The sequence below is a fragment of the Clinocottus analis genome, unplaced genomic scaffold (assembly GCF_023055335.1).
Source record: "Clinocottus analis isolate CAN_PGR_092001 unplaced genomic scaffold, fCliAna1.0.p SCAF_5, whole genome shotgun sequence".
Classification (NCBI taxonomy): Eukaryota; Metazoa; Chordata; class Actinopteri; order Perciformes; family Cottidae; genus Clinocottus; species Clinocottus analis.
This window is the reverse complement of record NW_027176207.1, coordinates 2,508,897-2,528,267: the sequence shown is the minus strand read 5'-3', so window position 1 is coordinate 2,528,267 and position 19,371 is coordinate 2,508,897. Positions and strand designations below refer to the sequence as shown.

At 44.4% G+C, this 19,371-nt stretch overlaps 2 protein-coding genes across 3 annotated transcripts; one reads left to right on the top strand and one right to left on the bottom strand.

Annotated features, from left to right (window-relative positions):
• The first annotated feature begins 292 nt into the window (after positions 1-292).
• rnft1 (ring finger protein, transmembrane 1) lies at positions 293-4,888 on the top strand. Of its 2 annotated transcripts, none has more exons than XM_068600690.1 (9): positions 293-451; positions 1,511-1,861; positions 1,947-2,023; positions 2,104-2,204; positions 2,482-2,635; positions 2,724-2,882; positions 3,474-3,539; positions 3,617-3,718; positions 3,859-4,888. In XM_068600690.1, exons 1-9 carry the CDS (start codon positions 445-447, stop codon positions 3,991-3,993), a joined length of 1,152 nt encoding a protein of 383 aa, XP_068456791.1. In that variant the 5' UTR covers positions 293-444; the 3' UTR covers positions 3,994-4,888. The 2 variants fall into 2 exon arrangements, with proteins under 2 accessions (XP_068456791.1, XP_068456790.1); XM_068600689.1 differs by having other exon boundaries at positions 1,398-1,861.
• A 1,512-nt stretch (positions 4,889-6,400) lies between these two features.
• On the bottom strand, positions 6,401-15,370 carry rps6kb1a (ribosomal protein S6 kinase b, polypeptide 1a). The gene is made up of 15 exons (XM_068600123.1): positions 15,099-15,370; positions 13,549-13,592; positions 12,875-12,995; positions 12,017-12,085; positions 11,376-11,523; positions 11,097-11,154; positions 10,332-10,432; positions 10,119-10,209; positions 9,160-9,250; positions 8,927-9,034; positions 8,783-8,845; positions 8,585-8,662; positions 8,392-8,499; positions 7,833-7,945; positions 6,401-7,349 (listed from the first exon to the last, which is right to left on the bottom strand). The coding sequence occupies exons 1-15, from the start codon at positions 15,168-15,170 to the stop codon at positions 7,103-7,105; spliced, it is 1,512 nt and encodes a 503-aa protein (XP_068456224.1). The 5' UTR covers positions 15,171-15,370; the 3' UTR covers positions 6,401-7,102.
• Positions 15,371-19,371: the final 4,001 nt, after the last annotated feature.

The following is a 19,371-nucleotide window of genomic DNA, read 5'->3' as shown; positions in this document are numbered from 1 at the left end:
ACAGTAATACCAATATGACAATTAAGCTGTTGTGTTATTATAACAATCATAACAATGATTAAAGGATTATTAGGATGTGCATTATAACAGTATTAGTACATTTTACAGTTAAAAGCTACAGTTAGTTATAACAATGCTATGTGTGTGTTTAAATCATGTTAATTTCCCTTCATTGTAATTTCTTGTGTGTCGTTTGAAAACGGTCCAGTAGGTGGAGCCACTGCAGCGTTGTACATCCGGTGCGCCGTAAAACTCCAGCGAAGAAGTGCGCGACGTCTGCTGTCGTAAACAACGTCAAGATGTCTGAACGACCAGCTTATGGCTTAGCCTAAAAAACAACAGCTTAGTTTTGTTTTTGATTTACTTTCGCTTATGTTTAGTTTGGCGACGTAGACATTGTGTCAGATGGAGACCAATAACTTATCATGAAACTCCGGGTGCAGAATGACAGGTGAGCTAAAGCTTTTCTCTCCGCCTCTCTGGCCTGATAGAAAACATCTGTTAGCCGCGAGCTAATGCTAACGGCAGCAGTTCCCTGTGTTAGCAGACGGTCAGTCACTACTTTTGGGGTTTATTGCCAGGAAATTACAGACGTTGCCAACGTAAAGTTCATCTTACGTCAATAAGGTTTCGCTCGTAGCCTGGTGAGATGTTCTGGATGATTAATAAACTCACTGCTTGACAATTTCACTTAGCTAGTTCACCATATTATTATCCCTCTTACTCAAACCACACAATGCTTGTCTTCATTTTGTCAGCGTGACAGCTTTTAGAGACTCTACAAGTTATTATTCTGCAATAAAATGTCCATATTGCTATTTATCAGTCTCAAAATGGAAAAACGCCGAGATATTTCATAAGAAAACATGTGTAAAATATACATTTTCTGCCTTTTTCTGGATCTACTTTTAGATTAGACTGGATAAGGCCTCAGGCTATGGTCCCAATGTGTTGTTTAGTGTTGTAAGTCCCATTTATAGTCATCTGCAGGCATATATTTGCAAATAAATGTTCAGGCGGAAATACAAATCTTATATAACTCGGTGTCAGCAGCACTTAAAGTGATTGAGACTATTGAGGGGGAAAAGCTTCAGAGTTTTTATCTTTCAAAAAACATACCAAGACCATGAATTTACTCCTAATGGTTCAAGTACAGCTTGCAATGTACTGTTACTGGATCACTAACAGGTTAAAGACACTTTAACATAGTTAGTCCATCAAAGCCTTTTGTTTGCTCTGTTTCAAGATAAAAGGCCTGCAATACAAATATGGTGTTGTAGACCAGATATCGTAGATTAACTGACAACTGAGCAACTATTGTCCAACTTGTAAATCCTGGTGCTTGATGCTGGACTCTTAGTGACTGAGACTCTAAAAGCGTGTATTTTATGTCAAAGGAGTGATTCCAGAAGAGCACTGAAACTGAGGGAGTCTCCTGCTGTAATGCAGCCTGATGCAAGTGAGCGGGGCGGTCACACAGGAAATGGTTTATCCCCAACTCTGCTACCAGAACTTACCAGGACACCGGCTGCTGCTGCTGCTGCTGCCGCTGCCGCCGACCCAGACAGCATTGAGGTGCGGGTGAACATGACCAGCAAGCCCGGGGAGTCCAGCGGAGGCGCATCCTCCAGGAGGTCAAGAGTCAACTCCCACAGCCACTCCCATTCTCAGCCACACGCACACAATCGGGCGCCGCACCACTCGAATTCGGAGGCCGAGTTTGACCCGCCCGACTCCGATCTGGACTCTGGGGAGCCCAGCACCTCCATGTCTGAGCTTCGCTGTCTCTTCCGCTGGCTTCAAAAGAGCCTTCCTTTCCTCGTCATTGTGTGCGCCAAGCTGGTCATCCAACACGCTAGTGGTGAGTCGGAGTGAAGCGAACACCAGCTCTGCAGCTGTGAACACAAGACATCGTATTGTATACGCTTTTTCTTTCCATTCACCAGGTCTAGCAGTTGGGGTTGGCCTCTTCACAAGTTTTCTATATGTGAATAAAAACATTCAAAATCAAGTCTTTCTTCAGGTAAGATGAGAACACAGTCCTTGTGCAAGTTATCACCGTTTTGATTTTCTAAACCGTGTTTTTGCCTGTTTCTCCTCCAGGGTCGTCACTCTAAGCTGCAGTGTGTATGGCTGCTACTGTTCCTGGTCTCTTCCACCCTCCTGCTTTACTACACCTTTTTCACTGAGACCCTTCACCATTGGTAAGAGCTAATGCATCGCCTCCCATCAGTTAGCCACATCAACGAGACTGCGGCTATTTTCTGTAACCAATGACGTGTTTTTCTAATCTCAATGAGTGTGTGTGTGTTGTGATTAAACAGCCATAGCACACTGTACATTTCTTTATACTCTGGGTGACTTTACTACTTTCATCCAGCAGGACTTTGATCACCTGTACAGCAGTTTGGTAAACCTCTAAACCCGGCTTGGCGGTGCATAAACGTGCCCTTTTTAACCTGATTGTCGACCTCTTTCCAGCCTCATCTTTCTCAGCCCAACCATCGAGCCGCTGGGTTTCTGGGAGGTTCTCTGGGCTGTCGGCATCACCAACTTCATAATAAAGTTCATTTTCATGGGGATTAAGTGCCTTATTCTGCTGCTGCCGTCCTCACTGGTGAAATACAGAACCCAGGTGAGAAAGGGGATTTCTCATTTGGATTGTTAAAGAGAAAAAAAACAATGTTATGTGGCTCTTATTTTGTGTGTTAAATTGTCTCCAGGGGCGGTGGGTGATGCTGAGTGAGGAGATGGGTCAGGTCCACCAGGCCACGGCACCCGTCCCACTTTGGTTCCGCTACCTGGTCACGTACCAGGAGGTCGACGGCACCCCTGGACTCACACTGGGGGTCCTGCTGGCTTTGCTCTACCTCATACTGAAGGTGTGACCAGTCAAACTAAACACTAATATGTATTTGTATTATTAATGTTAAAAACATATATATATACACTACCGTTCAAAAGTTTGGGGTCACATAGAAATGTCCTTATTTTTCAAAGAAAAACACTGTTTTTAAATAAGGATAACATTAAATGAATCTAAAATACACTCTATGCATTGTTAATGTGGTAAAAGACTATTCTAGGTGGAAACGTCTGGTCCTAATGAAATATCTACAGAGGTGTATAGAGGCCCATTTCCAGCAGCTATCAGTGTTCTAGTGGTACATTGTGTTTAGATGAGTAGAAAACCCTTAAACAATTGTGCAGTGATGTCACACAGCTGAAAACAGCTCTGCTGGTGAGAGAAGCTATAAAACTGTTCTTCCTTTGAGCTAGTTCAGTATGTGGAGCTTCACATTTATGGGTTCATTAATTCTCAAAATGGCCAGAAAAAGAGAACTTTCATGTGAAACTCTCCAGTCTCTTCTTGTCCTTAGAAATGAAGTATAATCCATAACACAACTTGCGAAGAAAGTGAAAATGTTGTCTAGGTGACCCCAAACCTTTTAACCTTTTTCTCTCTGCTTCAGATTTTAGGATTGTACGGACAATGGACGTCTCTGCTGAAAGCCGTGAGGGTATTGGTGAAAGGCGAGGTCAGTGGTGAACAACCTGCTTGATGAATCGCCCCCGTTCAGTCACCGGCTGTTTCAAGGTGTTCTTTGTGTCTCAGCACACAGGCTCGGCGGCCACGAGGAGCCAGTGCAGCGAGGCTGGAGACGTCTGTCCCATCTGTCAGGGAGAGTACAGGGAGCCCCGGGTTCTGATCTGTCAGGTAAAACCAAGGAAGCGTGGTTTTTAATGTGATTATTGATCAGCTTGCCGCGTGGGCGTCGACAGGTTTAGATCATTGTGTAGATGTGCTCATGTCTGCTCAGTGCAGGACGTCCTGACATGTTTTTTCCCCCCGTGCAGCACATATTCTGTGACGAATGCATCGCCCTGTGGTTTAACCGGGAGAAGAGCTGCCCTCTCTGCCGCACCGTGATCACGGAGAAGGTTTACAAATGGCGGGACGGAGCCACATCGCCACACCTGCAGATCTATTGATCGAGAAAGGGGACTTTTTTGGGTGCAGGGCATTGGTATAAGCTTGTATGTAATGTGATTTCCTGTGGCTTTCAAACCCCACTGACGAGTAATGTTGTACACTGTTTAATGAATCATGTGAGGGCTGCGCCCCCTGCAGGCCGAGGGCAGTACGGACATGCATTGCACCGACTGTAGACGTTGTTCTGGCTTCCTTACCAGCACATCCGTACTCGTACCGACACACTTAGACAAGAGGAAGTTGATCATTGTCATGCCCTCAAATGATATTTGATTTTTTTTTTCCTTTTAAAAAATTTTTTTTTCCCCTTTATATAAACGTTCCTGATTGGGCAGCAAATTCTCTTAATTTCCGCTATTTGTAAATATGGAAATATCAGAGAATATATATATATATTATATCTGTAAAAAAAGTATTTTAAGCAGATGATTTTTTTCCTCGTGTTTAAACAAACAATGCAACACACAAACCCTTTCTTATCCAGTGTTTGAGCTTATTTTTTTTTGGAAGTGACTTCTTAAATTGCAATAATCAACGGTTGAAGAGGCTCGCTGACCTCTGCTTTCAATGCATCTTTTTGCTCACACCGGACTAAAAGGCTTGCAGGAAGCCGGTGCAGCGTGACAGCAGACGGTCCTTTGCCAGCACGTCTCCACGGCAGACTGAAGAACCCTGTGATGGATACACACAGTTTGGCTTTTGGTTCCCATTTCATTTCCTCAAAAAGATGCAACGGAGCGTGTGGGATTAACTCACACTAATTATTTTTCTATGGAGTCAATCTTGTTTTTGTAAAAACCAAAGACCGGGAGAAACATCTATTTTATTATGGACATATCACTGTTATTTTTATCCATTTAGATGCATAAACTAAATAAAGCTCTACTGTTTGAATGTGTGGGATTCTGTGTATGAAGCGAACTGAGAATGAATCATTTGGTGAGTAGCTAAACCTTCAGGTAATAAATCTGAGACAGTCGAGATGAACAAGAGCCTCCCTTTAGTTCAGATCATCTTGAGATAAAAGTTCAGATGAACAGATTCCTGCAGCTTAGGGACAATATTTTTTATTTTTTACTTCATCATATACATGATGCATCTTAACATTCACCATCTGAAAGAGCAGATCGAGGGTAACAGAGCAACAGGAATAATGTTATTCAACACACACACACACACACACACACACACACACACACACATCAGAGGTGGTGTTTCTCACCTGATAAACAGACTCTATACATACACACACACACGCACGCACATACACACGAGGAGGAATGATCCTCCTCCGATCACGTGTGAAGCGAACAGATCAACACCCTTGGTTTCTGCATCAGTTCCCCTCCCCCACAGTAACCTCTTGCAAAAGTACAAACTGAAGTTCAAGTCTTAAGAATAAAATGTTTCCCGACAGTCCCCCTTCAACATGATACCAGGCCACGCAATAAATACTGGAAGTCATTTAGGTAACCGCCCTCGATACTTGTGAAAAAAGAAAGAAAACAAAATAATCTGAGAATGCCTAAGACGTTCTGTGGAAATAAAAATCATACTTTACATGCTTATCATCATCATTATGGCAAAATAAGTCTCAGATGATAATGCCAAAATTAAACAACCCACTCCGCTGCCTGACCTAAATAACACTACATAATAAATACATAGTTTTGCATAGTGTGAACAATACAAGTGGAAACATTGGCACTTCAAATAAATATTGGAACAAATTAAGAAAAGTGGAGTAAAAAGTGGAGCGACTGGCCTCAAACACGATTCTTGTACCGGAATGGCAGAAGAAGAAAAATCACTCAGACGGACACAGGAGCTACACGTCTAGGAGCGACGGCTCTGAGGGAAACAGTTTGACCTCACACGTATTTGACCTTTGAACCTTTTGGTTCTTGAATCGACGCAGCGACACACACACACACACACACACACACACACACTCGGTTGGTTTTCTTCCCAGCAAACGAGGAACCATTCGGTTCAGTGAAACAGTGAGTTTGGTCAAGTCATTCAACTCTTGAAGTGTTTTGGATGAGGAGGTTACACCCGTCTTTTTCCTCTCGCCCGCTCAAACTCAAGCTCATTTTCATCCGTTCACTCATCGCCGTCGGGACTCTGCATCCGACGGCGTGCTCGGTTTTAGCGCGAGAGGATTTGAATGGCTCGACTCCAGAGGGCTCGTGAGGCAGTTCCACGTCACGTGAACGGGTTCCTACATCTCAACCCCCGAAACCACGGACGCTGCAAATGCACGAAAAGCAGACACAGGGACACGAGCACTGACCGACTCGAGGCAGCGCAGTGACATCACTTTGACCTGCTGGCGTGACGATGAGGCTGCGTGAATAGACGAGTTTAAAAAACAATAATTCTGCAGGGGGGGGGGTGGGGAGGGGATGCACGAAGGAAAAGAAGAAGGAAAAGGCAGACAGAGTTACATTCAACAGAAGAAATCGGATTGGATCGATTGTGGTGGAAAGTGATGCTTTTCAGCCGGAGTTTCGCTTCTGTCTTTTTATAGCTGCTTTTCCGTAACTCGCGCTCCCGCCCCCTCCCGACCACACGCTCCAGCGACAAAGGCAAATTGTTTTTCCTTTAAAAAACGTGAAGGAACACTGTGTTCGTAGTGGAATCGTCATCCAGTAAATCTAAACTACTGATAATCTACCGAGTGCAATCTGCAAGTTCTCAAGACGACTGTCGAGGGTGAAATAAACCAGATTCTCTCACCGTGATGTCGGCAATGAACACTAGAAGTAACATTCACCAGACCGGGGGGAGGAGTGGGGAATAAAAGAGCACCAAGTAAATCATACGACAACGCCCGTAGAGTACACCGACCAACAAGCGAGTCGACTTTCATGGACGAGCGCACCTCTCTCCCACGACTTCCCCCGACTCTCTTATCCGCTGTACTTCCCTGCTGATTATCTGGAGGGACGGGAAGGCGCTGCTGGAAGAGCTGGTGATCGGCACTGACAGCGTCAGTCAATTAAAAAAAAGAAAAGATTCTACAAGTGTCTTTTAAAGCAAAAAAAAAAAAGGAAGAAGACGAGGAATTAGAAGAGTCCTAGTGTCCGCAGGGCGGGCCGAGTGTCATAGGTTCATCCGGAGATGCTCTGGCCGCTTGGAGTTCATGGGGTACGTCTGCTTTTTGTAGGGTCCCGCGTTGATGCCCGCAGGGTGCCGGATGGGGAGCGGCGCGGAGGCCTCGGAGCCGCCGCCGCCGCCGCCGCTCGTGTCCATTTGCTCCACCGACGACACCTCCATGTGTTGCTCCGCGGCGCGGCCGGCGGGCGCCGCCCCCCGGGGCCAGCAGTCCCCTCCCACGAACTTCACCGGACTGCGGAGACAAGAAATGGAGATGTGAGACACTGAGAAGGTCACGGAGCAAATACTGGATGTGTCTGTACCGAGAAACAATGTGGAGGCTCCTTAATCCCCACATGAGGAATGATTTCATTGTTCTAGTAGTTAGATATTCAATCTGAAGCTCCTTCATTTTCTTTATCTGCCTGACGAGCAAGTGTTTTCTTTTTATCTCAAATTTAACTCAAGATTAACGCCACAGTCCCCGACTTATCCCTGCTGTGCCGTTGGAAAGGAGCTTTGTTAGTTCTGCTTCAGGATAGCAAAGAGTATGTTTTCTAATATTTAAAAACAGCAAAAGGTGCCAAGAGAATGTTTGTTCGTTTGTTGGTATCTTGTCACTTCAGTTTTATTCCAGATTTACATTTACAAGGTTACATTTCACAAAGTCTCTCTGTGGAAAATAAGAGACGAACTTTAATGAAATCCGAGACAAAAAAAACAAACTTGCTGTTACCTCACGGGCGTTCTGGGGCTTCCTGGGAACTTCCGCGGCGAGCGCACCTTTGGCTCGAAAGAGAACTTCTCTTTGACGTTTTCCAGCACAGACGGGGCGACGTATGTGAAACCCTGAAGGATGGGGGATGAGGGAGGGGGGCAAAAACAGAGAGGTCTGAGTCCACCTCTTCAAAGACCATCTTTCCAAAAACAAACCCACAGCTGATGATGAGCAATGAAACCCTGAGTAAACCATATCATGCGATGCGGTGGAACAGTGAGAGAAGCTTCCAGGAAAGCCGACAGCACGACGCCAGCTGGGACGCATTAACCGATTCTCGTAAGACCGACCGAGCAAATAAAAAAAAAAAAAACAATGGGTCCAGAGCCGTCCTCTGTTTGTTTGTTTGCAGACAACACAGAAGCAGAAAGTGCAGGAAGTCAACGCCACCGTGTCCTATTAGAAACGTTGCTTTAAATGCCCGAGATGCTTCGAGTCACGCGGGATTTCCCGTACGTTACATCGTGGATTATTCCTTAAACTCCAGAAAGTGAGGAAAAAGCCCCCGGTGACCCACCAGGAAGGCTTGATTGGCGCTCTCGCTGAGCGTGGAGTCGTCGGGGCTGTCCACCGGAGTCTGGCTGGTGAACTTGGAGTCAAACTGGCTGACGTCGTCAGCCGATTGCTGCCAAAAAGAAAAACAGCAAGTCAGGTTTCCTCGTCGAGGAAGCCAGGAGCCAGAATACTGGAAAAGAAATACAAACACTTACCAGCGATGGTTTGAACGGAGGCTCGACTTTGCGAGCGAGGAGGTCGTCCCAATTTATATGGCGGAAGAACGGGTGGGCCTTGGAAACACAATGGCGGGAGCAGGGATTTGATTATTTCACGACTACATGCTTTCATTTCATGACAGCAACACACCGCATGCACGCCGCTTCAGCGGACGGTACTTCTGCTGCTTCTACCTGGACCTCGGCGGCGTCTCCCGGTCCGGCCCCGAGGCGCAGCGAGGCGTTTCGTTTCAGCAGCTGCAAGAGAACGATCGGAGGCTCAGTTTTTCCTGTCGCTGAAGGCAGAAGGAAGAAGGAAAAGGCGCCAACGCCGCTCACCTTTTTCAAGAGGTCCCTGGCTTCTTGCGTGAGGTAAGGCGGGAGGCTGAGTTTGCATTTCAAGATTTTGTCGATGGTCTTCTTTCGGTTTTCTCCGGTGAACGGCGGCTGTGAAGAAAAACAAAGTAGCGGGACGTCGAAACGACACTTAGCAACAGCAGCAAATAGCTTCCTACGCGAAAACTGACGATTGCAGTTGCACTTCCTGTAGGGGCGGAGGAGCGTGCACTTACTGCTCCCGTCAGCATGTCGTACATCAGCGCCCCCAAACTCCACCAGTCCACCGCTCGGTTGTGTCCGCTCCTCATCAGGATCTCTGGAGCCCTGAGGAAGGAGAAGGGAATGACCACCACCGCCCAGCAGACACAAGGAGGTCCACTTCTTTTGAAACTTTATCGACAAATCGCAGCTCCCGGGGTGCAAATTAACGGGCGCGTTGGAGAGAGCTGGCGACCGCAGCAGGGGGCGGAGTCAAACGGTTTCAGGCTGCCGTCAAAGTACACACAGGAAGTCACCTAAAAAAATGACTTCCTGTTAGTTCCGATCTTCAGGCGACTTGTAGTTTACAGACCACGTTTGGATTCATTCACATGTGATTATAAATATATATTTATGTAGAAATGTGTGTGTATCTGCATCCTTTGTTCTTTTTATGTCTGCCGGTGAAAATCATTACGACTGGTTTTGATATGTGTCGTATAAATATGATATTGCATTATCAACCACACAAGATATGTTTTTAGATTAAATATGAGACTAATAGTCAACAAGCGATCGTTAAGTATTACAACTAGTTATGGTAGTAACAATGGTATATATACCATTGTTAATGTAGGTAATAATAATAATAATAATAATAATAATAATGGCTTGTACTTTTCTGAATACTCAAAGACGCTTCACATAGGAATCATTCACACACTGATGAGAGGAGCTACTGTGCAAGGTGCCACATCAAAGCTATCTAACTTTAATACATCGTAGTCGCAGCTACGGGAGCAATTTTAGGGTTAAGTGTCTTGCTCAAGGACACATCGGGGGCGGGGATCGAACCGCCGATCCTCTGCTGGAAGGACGACCCCTGCTCACCAATGTAAAAGTAGCTCGCGAGCCACAACAGCGCGGGCGCCCCGGCACCAGACTGTGAAGTGTTCGTGCGTCTGCGATAGTGAATCTGCCGCGTGGGACTCACATGTATTCGATCGTGCCACAGAAGGTGTGTGTGACCGTTCCGTCGTGGATGGACTCTTTGCAGAGACCGAAGTCGGTCAGCTTCACGTGTCCTGCAAGGAAACGGGAACAAAGTGAGAACATGAGAGGAAGAAGAAAAAAAAAACTACCCAGTAGAAATAATGAGTTGGTTTTTTTCCATCGTCTTGTGAGGGACGCTTCAGGTTTTGTGTACCGGTGTTGTTGAGCATGATGTTCTCAGGCTTCAGGTCCCTGTAGATGATGCCTTTCTGGTGCAGGTGACCCAGCGCCATGGAGATCTCGGCCAGGTAGAAACTGTCAACAGACGCAGCTCACACTTTCAGACATCTAGAGAATCTCTCTCCATTACCCGCCGCCGATTATCTCGTTCTGTGACTGAGCCACTCGGTTTAAAGTGTTATTCTCAACGTCGTTGAGGTTATTCTGGGATTATTACACACTTCTACTGGTTCATGTGATCACCGTTTCCATCTACAGGCTGTTTTTATTTATGAAAAACAGAACGGCAGATACTGCAAGCGTTTTGTCTCCGTTCCAAAGTGACCGCCTCCGAAAAACTCTGTCGCACTGTTTTTACAAAAACGGGAACTTTTTCAACGAGTTTGCCGGCACACGTCTGACCGAGACAGCGGATCACACCGGCACCGAGACTTTATCCGGCCTGTGCATGACGAGTCGGCAGTGAGAGACCTCGCGGAGACAACGGGCACCGCTGGGTGCAAGTTGCCATCTGGAAATGGGTTTTTGTATTGTAAACAATACGAGTACAAACACGGTGAGTAGAAAGGGGGATGAAAAGATTCAACGGGATTTAGAGTCGACTTGTTTGAACACAACAGCCCGAAAACAGGAACATTTAAATATTTGTATTTAATTTGTTTATTTAGAAAACGCTGTGAATTAGTCCGCTCACGGCGAATGTTATCCCAGATGGGTTTTTCCGGAGCGGCTAACTCACCAGGCCGTGTCCTCCATGAAGATGCCCTCTCGTTCCAGTTGCATAAACAGCTCCCCACCTGCAGCCGCCGCACATAAAGTCAAGTCAAGTTTAAACCACAGTGGAAAAAAGGAGACCCACATTCTCACTTTATTGCAAGGAAATAAAAAAACGCCCATCCAATATCCGGTTCACACTTTTTTTTCTCTCCCCCTCCATGCTCGTAAAAATGTTCAAAAACATGTGAATGTATGGGTGTGTGTGTGTGTGTGTGTGTGTGCTGTACTGCGTGACGCTCACCGCTCAGATACTCCAGGATGAGGTACAGCTTCCCCCCGGTCTGGAAGGCGTAGATGAGGTCCACGATGAAAGGGTGCTTCACCTCCTCGAGGATGTTCCTCTCCGCTTTGGTGTGAGCCGTGTCCTTTGCGTTACGCACAATCATGGCCTGGGGGGGGAGGGAGGGGCGGCACGCAGCGAGTCAGGCTGTGAAAACTGTTCGTGACCACTTTGACCCCCATTAGCTAAGTGTCGAGGCTTGGACGTCAGCTGCGAGAGGCAGAGCGGGAATCGCGCACCAGCTCGGTAGCTACGGTCGAGTCTCGTGTGAGCCAATAAACACACTCATTATCCAAAGAAAACCTCACGCTTGGGGGGGAATATGAGCTGGCTTTTTTTTTTTTTTTTTTTTTAAAGCAAAGTCTGGCAAAGGCTCTGTGTCAGCTGCAGGGAGGAGGTGGAGCTGCACAAGACCAGCAGGTCTGTGGCTTCATGGGAGACAGCCTCCACCAGAGAAGGTGACATACAGACTGGGAGTATTTAAATGTGCTCATTCCTCGTAGATGAAGGCCCCTTGTCGTTGGACGAGTCTCTAAAATTAAAGAGGTCATTCTCACTAAATGAAATATATAAACCTTCACCAAACCGGCTACTTCACTCACCTTCTTCAACACTTTCATGGCGAATATCTTCCCGGAGGTGGAACCTGATACCTTCCGAACCTGAAACACCTGTAAAAAAAATTGAAATTGCACATGAAGCAGAAACAGACGGTTTGGGGGAGCCCAGTTATGTTGAAGACTTTATGAATTTCCACATAGATTACAATCTATATATCATATCACACTCTCAGTATTTCCCAGCAGTTCATCATTCCTGATGATCAATCAAATGTAACTGATGTGAGAAGGACTTCTGGATAAGCAGCAAAAAGGGGTTGAATGTATTAACCTTTTCGAAAATGAAGTTAGTTTTAGTGTTTGGCCAAAATGGAGAATGAGAAAGGTCACGCAGTCGTGACAGCGCTGGCTACAGTTCTGATGCTGCTGACCGAAACTAAATTAAAAAAGTTGAGCAGCCTCCTGCATGACCGATGTACCATTACAACAACCCTACTTTGGTTTAAAGGTGTTATACTTCTCCCGACAAATAAAAATAACCAGACAAAAAGGTTTAAGAGCTGCACTCAAAAGTGACTTTTGAAGATGTCGTTTTAAACTTTCCAATATGTTCCAAGTCCTTTTCTTTGAGGAAACTGAGTTAAATCCCTGACCGACAGGTACCCTGGCACTTTGTCATGGTGGAGACACTCAGGCGAATAACAAAGTGGTATTCAACAAACTTATTAATGACCCACAATAGGAAAAGGTCACATACAGTGCACACGGACAATTTAAAAACACCCAACTGTACATCCCTGTACCTGCACATAGAATATATGTATCTAACCTTCACATTCAAGTCATGTTATATATCATAATTCATCAAATTTCAGAAGTTTGTCCAAGGAGACTCCTCACCTTTCCATAGCCACCTTTTCCCAAAACTTTCAGCAGCTCAAAGCATTCAGGCCGGATGGGCTCTGTCCCCTTGTTGACGCTGTTCTCTGAAATCTCAAACTTCTCACAGTCGTCCATGTTACTGGCAAAACAAAAAGAAAAGAAAATCCCATTTCAAACAATCACAAAGACACAGCGGTATTATCAATGTATCAAGCATCAACGTAGCTCCACATTAATGCAGTGACCCCGACGTGGATTATTAGCCATAAGAGACACTGTCCTAGATTAAAGACATAACTATTGGCTCCATTTGGATGGGTGACAAATGAAAGGAAACTCATGCAGCTGCTTCGCAGAGGGCAACACATCCCAGTTGAACACCGATGGGAGACCTTTGGACTACGCTGATACGCATCACTCTCCAGCACCATGATCAAAACCCAAAAAAATATGGGAGTAAATAGCTTGTGATGGTTTGAATCCACCCGTTAGTTTTCCCCTTTTAAGTTGTCACCCACCTCTAATGGCTTTGGTTAGTAGTTATGCTGTAAAAACATGTGCAAGGTGTCAAAGCAGCCGAGGTCATTCACAGCTCCTTGAGGACAGCTTCCAGTCATCCAGATGGAAATGTTCAGACTGTGTTGCCCCTTCAAGGAGCCAGAGAACTGCTGTTATGGTTCTGTTGTACTTACAAGTCAAAGCCACTGCACTGGTCCATGTACTCACTGAGCTGGACCTGGAAACAAGAAGCACGGGACAGAACAGGGACAGAACAGGGTCAGCCTGCAGGAAGGACGGGAACCCGCACACACATGTACATCTCATGATGGACGCAACATCGCGTTTCACTTTAAAAACGCAGTGTGTCAGCTTTAAGCTAACCGGTAACGTTACGGCTGACTAAAGAGTAATGATAGTATATAGTAGAGTTCAATGAGTTCAATGATAGTGTAAAGTAGAGTTCAATGATAGTTTATAGTAGAGTTTAACAATAGTATAAAGTAGAGTTCAATGACTTCAATGCTAGTGTAAAGTAGAGTTCAATGCTAGTATAAAGTAGAGTTCAATGATAGTCTATAGTAGAGTTCAATGATAGTATAAAGTAGAGTTCAATGACTTCAATGATAGTATATAGTAGAGTTCAATGATAGTATATAGTAGAGTTCAATGATAATTTATAGTAGAGTTCAAAGATACTCTACTATAAGTAGAGTTTAATGAATTCAATAATAGGATGAAGTAGAGTTCAATAATAGTATATCGTAGAGTTTAATGGGTTTAATGATAGTATAGTAGAATTTAATAATAGTATGTAGTAGAGTTAAATGATAGTATAGTAGAGTTTAATGATAATGTAGTAGAGTTTAATAATAGTATATAGTAGAGTTCGATGATAGTATATAGTAGAGTTTAATAATAGTATATAGTAGAGTTTAATGCTAGTATATAGTAGAGTTTAATCATAGTATATAGTAGAGTTTAATCATAGTATATAGTAGAGTTTAATGCTAGTATATAGTAGAGTGTAATAATACTCTAGCAAACAGTGTGTTCATTTTGGTTACACAGTCTATGGCATTGGTAGGATTTCAGCCTGTTGTTGAGAATTAATTGCTATCACACTTATACGCATGTTTAATGTGAGTTAGTGGCAAAAACAAACAAACACCCCTCGTCGTCCTGCACTATCTCTACAGCACACTAAAGCTGATGCAGACCACTGACTCCATTGTCGGACACGTATCATGAGTGAGCGACGCCCGGTGAAATATAACGCGACGTTGGAGGTCACTGATATTCCGTTTTTATCCGGCTTGCGTTATTTCTGGCGTCGTTATCAATATTCCCCACCCTCGACCACGCATTGCTGACAGAGTGGGGTCCGTGCCCTCGCCGGGTAACGTCATGTGCGCTCGAGCGGTGGTTTCCTGAACACACGCCGTGAAACATTAACTTGCCCGCCGTAGACACTTCTATTTACGCGGACGTACTAAACCGGGACGGGATGAAACTGAACTGCACTCGGACATCGTTTTACATTCAGGATAACGTAACAGGATATCGACAACACAGTTTAATGAGGGGGGCACCGCTCGATTACGCGGGAAAGGGGTGAACGAGGACATGTCCGTTAACGGATCCCTGCCTGGTTCAGCGGCGTTAGCACCGCAGGCCTTGGAGCCGCGACGTGCTAACCGGCTAACAGCGGCGGCATTAGCCTCCGCTGTTAACGTAAACTCACCCCGTCCTCGAGGTCGTCGTCAGAGACATTCTCGTCCGCTTGGTCCAAATCGATGTCGAAAACCCCGGCCATGGCCACGGCACTTCGCTCGGTGTTTAGTCAGAAAACGCAGTCCCGCTCTCCCCCCGCCTCATGGGAGAGCCATCCCCGTAACAACCGGCTACAGCAGACAGCATGGGCTAGCCTCCAGTTAGCCTCCAGCTAACCCAAACAAGACGCGCCGGGCGGCGGAGGAGCCTCTAGTGTCGGCCACCGGCACTACGCGGCCCGGGCGGGCTCGGAGACCAACTAGAGAAGTGACAACTAGCAATCATAACCGAGGCCTTAACTCACGCACAACACGAGATACTTTGTTCCAGAGACAGTCGAGTCAATTGTAATAATTTGCTCAGTGGTGTAACACAACAAAGTTCAGTTACTCAAGTAAAGTACTTCATTGAGAGCGGAGCTACTTCTACTTCACTTTTTTTTCTGACACCTTCTGAAATATTGTAATTTTGACATCACCATAATTATTTGAACGCTTTATTTTACAAATACAATATTTGTTTGCATTCGGGACAGGTTTTAAAATATGTGTTTTTCCTTATTAATCAATCTTCCCAACAGTATGTGCAGGTAATACAGTCGTTACTGCATTTGTCACTATTTTCAAATAGTTTATAAGCCAAAGAATCAATCAAGAAAATAAGCAGCAGATCAATCCATAATACAAAAGATCATAATTTGTTTTAGTCCTACACAACATAGTAAAAATATAGCCACATCAACTACAAGTCATGCTTATTCATTAATGCATGAGTGATATCTAACATACATACCAGTCTCAGGGGCCTTTTTTCTGTTAATCTACACACTTTTACTAAAGTCACATTTCCAATGTAGCACTTTAACTTATAACAGAGTTGTTTTTTTTTAACAGTGTACTTAATTAAAGGATCTGAATACTTCCTCCACTGGCATGAGCAGAGTTGTCTTAAGCTAGTGTGTGAATAATTCTCTATCCAAACAGTGGAACACTTTACTTTGTGATATCAGAAAGTAATCCTGTGGGATGCTGTTCATGTTTGTTGCAGCATCACACACCTACATACACTGGGAACATTGTGCAATGCTTCATCTGGAATAAAACCCCTGCCTACTACTTTCCTGCCTGTTCATTTTATTAATTTAACTAGTGATCACTGGTAGCCAAAGCAAGAACAACAGCAGCAAAGTATTGTAACTGGTATTTGTTTGTTTGAATGAAACGTTAATGTTAATTTAACAAGAACCTTCATAGTCACACTAGTTAATAAAGCTGTGTCGCAGCTGAATTGATTAAAAGGATGCAGAACAGGTTATTTCACAGAGGACATTTTGACATGTAAGAAAGGCACAGGTATTAATAAGAAATTAGTGTCGGCTGAGTTCCATTTAACGGCATCAGTTTCATGGTGTTTTATGCACGCTGGTTCACTGTCACACTGTGATGGCTTATTGGGCTCCTTGAATTGAACAGAGCCGTCATTAATTATATTAGTAACACCCATGTGTTCCCTACGACGTCAAGTCAAAATGTCTGCCAGGATAAATACCTATTTTTGTGCGACTATACAATAGAAGAAGTAAAGTTTAAAGCTGAGACGGGTTCTTCCCAGTCATGTCCCTGAAATGCACTGCTGGGTCTGTCGACAACATTTATTCCCAGTAGGTGGCAGCAAGGAAGAGGAAATTGTTTCCAGGGTGTGAAAGACATTTTTCATTCATCCTAATAGCTGCCTGTGAAACGACTTTATCGCCTCTGAGGTCCTGACGACCAAATGCCCATCCATCATCAAACTTGTGTGTTTAAAGGGAGTGTGAAAATGTGAAAGCACCCTTATGGTGTCAAACTCCACACAGTAAAACACCCAAGTGAAGGAAAAAAACTCCGACCATAAACACATTTTTCTTACATGAAGGGGTATTTTAAGAAGTTAATTAAATACAGAAAGGACACACTCCCCTCAAATGACTTGCTGTGACGGCACAGCAATGATCTTGAATCATGTGTAGGGTTTTTTACAATGAATAAGTGGGGAAACGGTGCCTCTCTTTAGGTCAGTTGTTTCCCTGAATCTAACTGTATGATTACTCATAATGATAACAGAGGAAACAGAAAAGCTGGTTGAAGGTGCGTATGAAATAAATGTAACCTTCAGCAAACCTTTCCGGCTGCTTTCCTTCAATACAAGCTGATGTGAAGTCAGTCAGCAGGACGTCCCAGCTGCAGCGAGGCACTTCAATGCAACGTTTCTTAGAAGAGTCGTTGTTAAACCGTATTTGATCTCCAACATCATTTAGTAAAAGTGACAATGATTACAGTTGAACGTCCCACCAGGTCCTCAGTCTAGGAGCGAGAAGATCAACCTTTACCGCAGCTTCTTTTGTTGTGGCGGTCCCGGTCCTGAGAGGCACGGGACGGGCCCCCTGCAGGGCGGCGTTACTTTGAGCGCTGCCTCGAGTCCATCCGATAGTTTGTTTTACTTTGATTGCCCGGTGATCAAAACCAGCTGCACCGGGTAAGGAAATATGTTTTTCTGTGTGTGTGTTCTCTGTTTTGTTTAGCTTTGTTTATGTTGAAAAAAGTACAGACTAGACACTGTTAGAAAGTCCCGGGGCTCTGTTGTGGGTCCGTGTGATGACTTGGGGTCGCTATTGTGATCATTCAAAATCACTTTGCATATCAAGCGACTGCTCTGTCTGCTCATGTTTGGATGATGTCAATATGGAAGGCCATTAATTTAAAATGGAGGGTGGAGGCTGTCAGCGTCTCGGTGTGTTTTTTCTTCTTCTTCTTCTTGCCTGGTGTTCACTGCGGGACAAAGACTTGTGTAATGCGAAGGCTCTTCGTGTGGACAAAAAGTACAAATATCTGTTTTTTTTTTATTAAATGTTATTAAACAATTCAACTGGCAGGTGTTCTCCTTTAACTAAACAGCCGCATGTATTTAACAGAAAGTTTTTAAAGCCAGATATTAATCTAAGTCGTCCCTGTAAACTCTGGATGTTGTGCAAAGGGCCAGCAGTCTCATGGGCTCAGCCATAATATATATATGTATATATAATACTATATTACTGACGTGTAAGTGACTGATGTGTGCACACACGTCGTTTCAGCTGAGCTGGGTTTTGGCCGTTCTAACCACATTTGAAATGTCTAATCCAACACAAACAATCATGTATATAAATGTTGATATGTTGAAATAGCCTCTTTGACGTCGGTTTCTACAAATCCAAAGTCAAAGTCCGTTTTATTTGCCACTTGTTCTATTTGTGCAAACAAACAGACGACTTAAAGTTGTGTTTCTCTTCCGTCTGACATAAAGTGAATGTAATGTAATGAAGTGCAGAAACAGTTCAAAGTAATAAAAAACAGAACAAGATATAAACAACGTGAACATCATAAATCAAACAACATAAATTAGGGAACTATATAAGTGTGTGTTGTAGCACCGGTCAGACAGAGAGTTGGAATAATTTAAAAAGGGAAGTCCTATTTAAGATATTGTTTTGTTGAAATGTTCTGATTTTAATCCAAAATGTTACCGATTGGATTCAGAAATATAGTCAAGCTGATTACTGATATTTGAGGACATCCAATTTTCTTTTTTTTTCTTCTGTTTTTTTAAAAACCTGTTTGTGTGTGGGATGAACACATCTGCAGAGTCCCGTCTCTTCTCTTTGGTATTCAAAGGATGTCGTTTTCGCGGTGGAGGTAACGGCAGAAAAAACGTTTGGCAGCAATCAAACATGTAACATAAACGTTGGTGGAATATCACTGCGGACCAGCCGTCCAGATGAGCAGGGCGCACAGTGTCTTCGCTGTGTGGCTGCGTCTGGTTGTGTTTGCTCTTTGTGGTTGTTTGCAGCACGTTTAGCTGCATACAACCGCGCCGCGTGCGGTAAACAGGCCTCATGCAGAGTATTTGGACCGGACTAAAATTAACTCTGATTGCACTGCCATGAAGGCTGAGAGCGTCAGTTGGTTAGAGTCATGTCCAACGTTTCTGATGCCGGTGTACAGACACAAGTTCAAGGCTGAATTTTGTTCCAACGTCAGAGCAAAATGCTACATCTAATAATACTTTTTTCTTTCTTTTTTGGTTTCTGATTTAAACAAATAAGGACGGACTCTCTGAAAGAAAGCAAGTCGGCACATTTCCCAAAATGTCAAACTTGTTCCCGCTCACAGAACTGATAGGCGTCGCCTCCTCCGCTGCATCCAGCTCTCTTTACACATCCGGGATGC